This window comes from Propithecus coquereli, unplaced genomic scaffold (genome assembly GCF_000956105.1).
Source record: "Propithecus coquereli isolate 6110/MARCELLA unplaced genomic scaffold, Pcoq_1.0 Scaffold10, whole genome shotgun sequence".
NCBI lineage: Eukaryota > Metazoa > Chordata > Mammalia > Primates > Indriidae > Propithecus > Propithecus coquereli.
Genome location: NW_012133858.1, coordinates 7,793,058 through 7,802,684, shown reverse-complemented (window position 1 = coordinate 7,802,684; position 9,627 = coordinate 7,793,058). Strand labels below are relative to the sequence as shown.

The 9,627-nt window shown below is 45.9% G+C and overlaps 1 protein-coding gene and 1 pseudogene across 1 annotated transcript; one reads left to right on the top strand and one right to left on the bottom strand.

Moving 5' to 3' along the window:
• Positions 1 to 419: 419 nt before the first annotated feature.
• On the bottom strand, positions 420 to 1,138 carry LOC105806577 (annotated as a pseudogene).
• Positions 1,139 to 2,708: 1,570 nt separating this feature from the next.
• Positions 2,709 to 5,993, top strand: TM4SF19 (transmembrane 4 L six family member 19). Its single transcript, XM_012641696.1, has 4 exons — positions 2,709 to 3,194; positions 3,586 to 3,663; positions 5,320 to 5,489; positions 5,813 to 5,993. The coding sequence occupies exons 1-4, from the start codon at positions 2,994 to 2,996 to the stop codon at positions 5,991 to 5,993; spliced, it is 630 nt and encodes a 209-aa protein (XP_012497150.1). The 5' UTR covers positions 2,709 to 2,993.
• The last annotated feature ends 3,634 nt before the right edge of the window (positions 5,994 to 9,627 follow it).

Genomic DNA, 9,627 nt, shown 5'->3' with positions numbered 1-9,627 from the left:
AGTAAATTATATATGTATATTTTACCTCAATAAAAAATAAATAAAATTTTGAGTTCATAAGTTGTAAAACTGGTTTTAAAAAGGTATGATAAAAACAAAATTTCGGATAGTTGTTCCTAGAAGGAGTCCAGGAAGACGGTAGAGTTGAAGAGGGCACACCGGGAGCTTCAGTGGTATTATTTGTAATGATTTTTTTTTTTTTTTGACGGTCAACCACAGCCTTACCTGCACTTTCAAACACAGCTTTCAGAGATTTGGGGATTATATTATTATCAAATCTTGGCCGTGGGAGTAGATGATACAGGTCTTCCGAACTCAAATCTACTGAGAATGAACTTACTTGCCCCATCTGTCTCCACACAAAATCGTCAGGAAATGTCCATTCCTTTGGGAGTGGGCTATTTTTCTTCTTTTTCTTCTCAACTTGTAGGCAATATTTTGTCCACAGCTGATTTCGGACAAACTTTTCTAACATCTTCCTCCAGCTCAGTTTGGCATGGTCTGGCAGACCGCCACTTCCTGTCAGATCCAAGCCAGTACCAAGTTGATGCCAAGTAAGACAGGCCCAGCTGAAAGCCGGGGTTTGCTTCTTGGTCTTCAGGCCCCTCAGGCCCAACAGGAAAGCTTCGGTCATTCACCTCCATCCAGTGGATGTCTGTGAATGTCCTGCAGTCCATTTCGTCAACGAACAGGCAGCCCTGCAAATGGTCCACCTCGCACAGGATGATGCGGGTAGCCCAGCCCCTGGCCGGCCACACCACCTGCTCTCCTCTGGGGTCCAGCCCTGAGATCTGCACCGCCTGGAAGCCGGCGACGCTCTCGCAGCCCTCGGGACAGGTGACCAGGCGACTGTCCAGCACCAGCAGGCCGGGGTTCAGGAACACACGCAGCGGGAAGGGCGCCATCTGGCGGAGCTCGCGCAGGCGCGGCAGAGCGCCTAGGGGCTCCAGGGCAGCACCTGCGGCTGCACCCCGAGCTGCGGCGCGCTCAGCCCCACGCTCCACCCGGGTCCCCGAGCTGGCACAGGTGCGTGTACTGTGGGCGCGGCGCTGCCGCCCCGCAACACCAGGCGACTCACGTGGTGTCAGTAGGAGCGCCGGCGGCCGTCCCCCGCCTCCTCTTGCCACAGCAGGCCCATGGCGCGCTCCAGCGGGACGCAGCCCGCTCACCCCACCCCGGCGCCATGACTTATTTTTAAAACTGGTTGTGTTTACGTGGATGTTGTTTAATTGTCCCTTACAAGTTACAAGTATAAATACATTTTATACATTATGTTTAATTATTCTGAAATATTTCATTATATGTGTCTGATACACAGTAGTCCCCCCTTATCCTTGGTTTTGCTTTCCAAGGTTTCAGTTACTATGGTCTGAAAATATTACATGTTTTGAGAAAAAGAGAGACCACATTCACATAACTTTTATTATAGTATGCTATTATAATTGTTCTATTTTGTTATTAGTTATTGTTGTTAATCTCTTACTGTACCTAATTTATAAATTAAACTTTGTCATGTGTATGTATATATAGGAAAGAAAAGTGCAGACAGAACCTGACTTATGATACTTTCTTTTCTTTTTTCCCCCATTAACATACATTAGCATCCAACTTATGACAGTTCCATTTACATTTTTTTAACTGTATGGTGGATTTATAGGGACTTAACCCCATGGTAAGTCGAGGAGCTCCTTACAATTTATCATGGAGTTATAGTTTCTACTGAATACATATTGCTTTTATACCATCATAAAGTTGAAAAATTGTAAAGTCGAACCATTGTAATCTGGGGACTGTCTGCTCTGTTGCCAGCATTAAATGCATTTTTCACTTACTATATTTTTGATTTATGACGAGTTTATCTGGGTGTGACGCCATGCATGATAAGTCAGGAGCATCTGTATATGTAGGGTTTAGTGCCATCTGTGTTTTCAGACATCCACTGGGGGTCTTAGAACATCTCTCTCCAGGATAAGAGGGGGACTACTGTATTTTTTTGTGTGTGTGTATGTGTGTGTGTGTATATTTTTAAAAAACGACAAGAAGTTCATATATCATTGAAAATATAAAAGGGAGAAAGAAATATAAGGAGAAGAGACTTTTAAAAATTTACATATGGCATTTTAATTTTTAATCAGCTTTATTGATATATAATTAAAATTCAATAAAATTCACAGATTTTAAGCACGAAGTTTGATGAGTTTTGTCAATACATGTAGTTTTGTATTCACCACCAGAATACAGATATGGAACATTTCCATCACCTCAAAAAGTTCCCTTATGCCCCTATATTAATCCTCTCTCTCATTCCCAGTGCCTGGCAACCACTGGTCTGCTTTCTTTTTTTCTTTTTTTTTTTTTTTGAGACAGAGTCTCGCTCTGTTGCCCGGGCTAGAGTGCCATGGCGTCAGCCTAGCTCACAGCAACCTCAAACTCGTGGGCTCAGGCGATCCTCCTGCCTCAGCCTCCCGAGTAGCTGGGACTACAGGCATGCACCACCATGCCCGGCTTATTTTTTCTATATATTTTTTTAGTTGTCTGGCTAATTTCTTTTTATTTTTTAGTAGAGACAGGGTCTCTCTCTTGCTCAGGCTGGTCTCAAAGTCCTGAGCTCAAGTGATCTTCCCGCCTCAGCCTCCCAGAATGCTAGGATTACAGGCGTGAGCCACTGCGCCTGGCCATGAGGACACTTTTAAAAGTTTTCTTTTCTTTACCAGATAGAAATAATCACTGGCTGTTAGAGGCACAAGCAAAATATGGGATGTGCAATGTGTGTGTGAGAGCTGGCAGAAAATGAAGCAATTACATCCTATACATTGGGGAAGACTTATAAGGGGCAGAGTTTTTAAGCAAGTTCCTTGGCTCATCTTGATCTCACCCTGGGAGGTAACAGTTTCTGTAGTCTGTTTCCCCCATCCACCATATGCTACTACAGCTTACTTATCCCATGCTTCCAGCAGCAGAGCTGCTGTAACTCTTTTTCCATCTGTTCCAGGATGCTGTTCTCTCCCTGTATGTTGGCGTGCTCACGGACTTGCTCCCGCATCCTGGGGCTGAGCCTTGGGACTTCAGCCCTGTTTGCGACTATGGCCAACATGGCACTACTCTTTCCTAATTGGGATGTGACTTTCCTGTGGAGGGGCCTCATTGGCAGACCTGCCCTGCTGGGCGCTGGGCTCTGGGGAGGAGGCCTCATGGTAAGAGTCTGGTGTCCCCTGGGTGTGAACTCCCAAAGTGTCCCCCAGGGGTGGAACAGGCAGGTGGTGGGGGAAGAGTGTTTTGATCCTTTGCAAAAAAAGGTTATTCTAACAAACTGGTCTTGGGTCTATAGAAGCTCCAAGGGATAGGAAGACTGGTCAGTAGTTTCTGGATTTTAGCTTGGCACTAGGCAGTCCAGGTGTGAATGTTAGCATCCAGAGTCAGATCAAACTAGCCATCCAATATTGGGTCCCAATAGTCAAAGCCAATAGGACAATTGAGTTCATGTGAGGTGCCCAACAACTCTCTTTCAACAGCCATGGGCAGCAGGTAGAAACAGGTATAAAAGTAAATTACCAAATCTATTCCCAACATTCCTCTCCTCCCCAGGTGTTCACTGCAGCTACCCTCATCTCCTTGATGGGCTGGAGGTACGGCTGCTTCAGTAAGAGTGGGCCCTGTCGAAGTGTAAGTACCAGATTCCACTCTTCTAACACCTAGAATGTCCTCACATCCTATCACTCCAGAGGCAGAATGGTCAGCAGACAATTTTGGTCTTGGGGCTTGAAGTCAGGCCCCGACTGTTACCCCTTAAGGACTCTAAGCTCTTTGATAAGTTGTTTAACTATTCCAGCTTCAGGTTCTCAACTGTAAAATGGGTGACCAAGTCAAGAGAGTAAATGCTTACTGGACCATAAATGTCTATACAGATTTGAGGAATTATGATTTTTTTAGCCTATTGAACAATATGGACATGAGTTATGCACATTGTAATCGTGTGTTACTGATAGAAAATTTCCCGGCTATTTTAATTAATATTCTCTTACAACCAGAAGTTTTCCCAGAGATCATCTAATTGCTAGATTCTAATCTGGGCCTCAGTTTCATTATCTGTAAAACCTCTGTTTTCTACAGCTCACATATTGGGAACCCCACTGACTCACAGTTACATGTTAAAGAATTAAATCTAAACACCCACACATTTCATTCACTATCTGTCCTCAGTCACGTCTGGTTTTTCCCTAGGTGAGTGGTTCTTAAACTTAAGTGTGCATCAGAACCACCTAGAGGACTTGCTTAAAACACAGATTGCTGGGTTCCATTCCCAGAGTTTCCAATTTCAGAGGTCCGAGTTGGAGCAGGAAAATTTGCATTTCTAATGAGTTCTCAGGTGATGTGATGTGGTCTTCTCCAGGGACCACATTTTGAGAACTACTGCCCTAGGCTTACATCAACTAATTTCATCTTGAATCTTTTAGCGTAGAGACAAAACTTACCACGCATCTTTCTCTGATCCCTCCTAAGCTCAAACCAGCTTGACATCAGTGGGAAAATGACTCTATGACTATGGAAAAACTCTATGTGGGTTTTACTCAAAATTTTAAAATACGTATTCTTTAGCGGGGAGGAGGGGGAAGCTGGGACCCTAACAAAGAAGGCTATATGGAAGCAGGCTAAAAACCTGCCAAGGAAAGAAACCCACTGCTATCTTTTGGGAAGGAAGTGAGTAGAGCACAGACTAATAACCTAAGGAACTCTTGATTGGAAAAATAACATGACAGAACTGGAGTCATTTCAAAGTTTGACTGTAATTTCTGTTTCTCTCCCTGCCTCCCTCCCTTCCTTCCCTCACTTCTATCTTTATCCCCCCTGTCCCTTCCCTTCCTTCCTTTTGTGCTTGATTTGAGAAAGGGAGGAATCAGGGTTGGAAGCTTGGAACTTTTAAACATACAGCTTTTTCTTAGAAGAGTCATAGGTGAGCATACAATAACTAATCTACCCTTTAACTTAGAGGCTGAATGACTGTAGGCTGTGCGCAAAAGTTTTTGATGCCAACCTGCTAAGAAGCTCAGAAGAGCCTGCTGAGTCAGAGAGATCTGGGTCCAAGTGTCCGTGTTTCCCCTTCTTGGTCCTTTCTCTCCCACCCTTCCTGGCTCTACCTAGGAACCCCTCATCAGCCACCCTACTTTGGCTTATGCTTCAAAGGAAGTGCTATGGATAGAATTATCCTCCTGTGACAGGATGGGAGAAAGCCTGGGCAACAGAGAAGTTAGACTCGTCCAGATCACCCCACAAGTCATCTAGCCATGACCTTGTCTCAGCTGTTTCTTCCTCCCTCTGCAGGTGCTTACTGCTCTGTTGTCAAGTGGCCTGGCTTTGCTTGGAGCCTTGATTTGCTTTATCACTTCTGGAGTAGCTCTGAAAGATGGTCCTTTTTGCATGTTCGATGTCTCATTCTTCAATCAGACGCAAGCTTGGACATATGGCTACCCATTCAAAGACCTGCATAATAGGTAAATGGGTGGAGATTTGGATTTGCAGTTGAGGAGGGGGGGGAGGGAGGGAAGGAAAGAAGGAGAGAGAGGGAGAGAGAGGGAAGGAAGGAGAGAGAGAGGCGCACACACAAATGGACTGCGAACTCCTTTGGGTCACATGTTCTAGCATCTTGTTGTTCTGATACTCAGAAAATTGCAAATGCTGCAATAACAGCCACCCTCATGGGACAGAGTCTAGTCCTGTGACTGAGCCAGGGGAGGCCCCAGCCTTCTACTGGGGTTTCCTGTTTGACTTTCCTTACTTATTCCCCAACCCCTGGTCTCCTTATTTTTGGGGGTAGGAATTATTTGTATGACCGTTCACTCTGGAACTCCGTCTGCCTGGAACCCTCTGAAGCTGTCGTTTGGCATGTGTCCTTCTTCTCCATCCTTCTGTGCATCAGCCTTCTCCAGCTTCTCCTCGTGGTCATTCATTTCATCAACAGCTTCCTGGGCCTTTTCTGCAGCCTCTGTGAGAAGTGATAGGTAATACCCTTTTATGCATGGGTGTTTTCATCATAAGCTACCTTGAATCTTTTCTTTGAGTAGTGGGTATGAACTATAAGAAATTTCCCTTTTAGGTATCTCTGTAGTAATAACAAAATTCACCACATGTAGGTTGAATGATATAATGCACTTTTTTTTTTTTTTGAGACAGAGTCTCACTCTGTTGCATGGGCTACAGTGCCGTGGCATCAGCCTAGCTCACAGCAACCTCAAACTCCTGGGCTCAAGTGATCCTCCTCCCTCAGCCTCCTGATAAGCTGGGACTACAGGTTCATGCCCCCACGCCCAGCTAATTTTTTCTATTTTTAGTTGCCTGGCTAATTTTTTTTTTTCTATTTTTCAGTAGAGACAGAGTCTCGCTCTTGCTCAGGCTGGTCTTGAACTCCTGACCTCAGGAGATCCTCCCATCTTGACCTCCTAGAGTGTGAGGATTACAGGTGTGAGCCACTGCGCCCAGCCTGAATGATATAATGCACTTTAAACCATGCTGTTAACTTCAAGGTGAAATATTAATACAAGGAATAATTAGAGCCAGGCACGGTGGCTCATGCCTATAATCCTAGCATTTTGGGAGACTGAGGCAGGGGGATTGCTTGAGGCCAGGAGATCGACACCAGCCTGGGTAACACAGCAAGACCCTGTCTCAAAAAACAAAGAAGCCAGGCTTGGTGACATGCACCTGTAGTCCCAGCGACTGGGGAGGCTGAGGAATGAGGATCGTTTGTACCTAGGAGTTCAAAGTTTGAGGCTGCAAGGAGCTATGATTGGGCCACTGCACTCCAGCCTGGGCAACAGAGTAAGACTCTGTCTCTAAAAAAAAAAAACAAAACCCAAGTGATTATAATTGCATAAAAATCTATTGTTCATAAAATGTGCTGCAGCCATGATCTCATTTCAGCCTCTCTACAATCCCATAAAATTGGCCACATGTTACAGATACAGAAGTCGAGCCTCCTAGAGGATAAAAGACTTGCTACCCAAAAGCACATAGATAGGTAAAGTCAGCACCTGACCCACATCTTCTAAATTCAAGTTCACCAGTTGTTATGGACTGAATTGTTTCTCCAAAATCTATAGGTTGAAGCCCTAACCCCCAAAGTTACTGTATTTGGCCTTTAGGGAGGTAATTAGGGTTAAATAAGGTCATAGGGGTGGGGCTCTAATTGGATAGGACTGGTCTGGTGTGCTTATAAAAAGAGAAAGGAGATACCAGATCTCTCTGCAGGAGCTCAAAGAAAAAGGTCACGTGAGGACACAGCAAGAAGGCAGCCACCTGTAAGCCAAGGGGAGAGGCCTCAGGAGAAACCAAACCTACTGGCACTTTGATCATGGACTTCCAGCATCCAGAACTGTGAGAAATAAATTTCTGTTGTTTAGTAAGTCACCCAGTCTTCGGTATTCTGTTATGGCAGCTCTAGCAGACTAACACACCCATGTTCTTGTTATTAGTGTTCAGTAGAGTCCAACACACAGTCTATACTGAGTCCCCACTGTGCGCCTTGCACTGCCACCACACATACTGTGGATCCAAAGATGACCAAGACAGGGTCCTTGCCCTTGGACCCTGTCCTGCCCTTGAAGAGCTCATGGTCAGGTTAGGGAAACAAAACATCTACCAATGATTTGAGTGTCATATGGTAAGGGCCATGTTAGAGCTTGACACAGATACAACGAGTGCTCGGAGGAACAACGAATGTCCCACGAGAGGACCTGAGGGAGAGCAAGGAGGGCCTCAGTTGGGCCTGAGCTGACTCGAGAGTTAGTCCACTGAAGGGGGGGGGTTCGGGGGAAGGGTTTCCCAGCAGAGGGAACAGCATGCTCAAAGGAGAGACAGAGGCTGGTGAGGTGAACTGCAATGTCACAGCTGCTTCTAACTTGGAACCTGGAAAGCAGAGGCCCTCCTGCTCTCCCACGTTAGGATCTTTGGTCAGGGTATGGTGCTGGGTGGCAAGAAGAGTCAGAGTGGGATGAAGGAGATGCTGGTGGGAAAGTGTGATGTGATGGGCAGGAAGAGGATGAGGCAGGCAGAAGGAAGCAGCCTAGGAAGAACCAGGAAGATGGGTACCGGCAGGAGAAGAGGTAGTGGGAAGGTCCAATAAATGAATTAGAGAACCCAGGCTTTGTTGCCACAGAATGGACAAAACGAGAAAGGGAATGTGGGGGGCCCAGGTGCTGCTGTACCCTTCCTCAGTCTCTTGGATCCTAGCTCCATCCCAGCACTGGTCCTGGTCAGTGAGGAGCTGCTGAGGCACCTCCGGAGGCCTCCAGAACATAGCAGTCCCTCTGTTCCCAGGGCTCAGGGTCAGGTCCCTTCAAATAGCACCTCACCCTTTCCTCTCCAGAGCTGCTGGTCCAATAGGCCTGCCCAGGCTGGGGAACATGGACAAACAGAGCTGTCAGGGACAGAATGAGGCACAGCCTCCTGAGTAGCAGGGAGTCCCAAAGTCCAGACACCACATTGCATTCCTGCATAGAGTGTCCAAGAAGCATTGCCTGTGTTTGTCTCACATTTCCCTGTTGGCTGATTTAGTTTCAGGGTCATGGCTAGGATGTGGCTGATACAAAGAAGCTTCTCCTGCAGGGGAAAGGTACTGACACCTACACACAATTAATGGAGAATTTAAAGATAATTTATATCTAGTTTGGGACATGCTAGGCAGGTACATACAGATGCATGCACACACACACACACACACACACACACACCACGTCTACAAGCCCCATCCTGGCTCAGCCCTATTTTGATGAGTCAGCAATACCCCAAGATGAGAGAGGTCAGTCCCCCACAGTAAGAAAATTCACAGTGGATAGTTAACTCTTTCTTGTTTCCATCCTTTCAGGAACCTCACACTTTTGTTACTGTAGAACCTGACAGGGCTTCAAAGGATGTCTCCAACCCCTGCCTCAGCTGGGCTAATTGTTCTCTACTTCCATTCTGGCACATGTGAGGTGGATCCTCCTACAGTTGGCTGCTGACATTCCCAGATCTGGAAGTGCACAAGGTTAAAAAATAGAAGTTTGGGGGTGAAGTCTGACAGAGCCTTCTCCAACTCTGAAGTGCAGTCCCACTGGGTGAAGGTGCAATGTCTCTGACTGTTAGACATGCTCTTACCTGCTGGAAAAGCTCACTTATCTTCTCTCTTCACAATTCAGTTTAGGGTCCTGGAAGTGAGGGAAAGGAAGAAACACCTTTTAGAGGCAATGGCGAGAGGAGAGAAAGTTCAGCATCCATTCTATCATGGGCTCTGTGGCCCTCAATACCCGGCTGCTAGCTGCCCTCTGTGGGAGTCTGGAGGGCACCCACATCCCCTTCCTCCTGTCTACATCCCAAGACCACCTTCCACTCAGAATAAGCTTTCACACTGGTTTTTTTTTTTTTTTTCCCTCTCAAACAAAAGCTACATCTGGCTCCTGGCCTGGCTTCCAACCAGTGTGTTGGGCATAGAGGCTTATGCTAATCTGTTCATCAGGATGGTGTTAAGTAAACATTTTATGAAGAAGAAAATCTATTCCGTTGGTCCAAAAGTAACTGCGGTTTTAGCATTGTTGAAATTTGCCATTTGATATTGAAATACATTCTTAAATAAATGTGGTTATGTTATACATTATT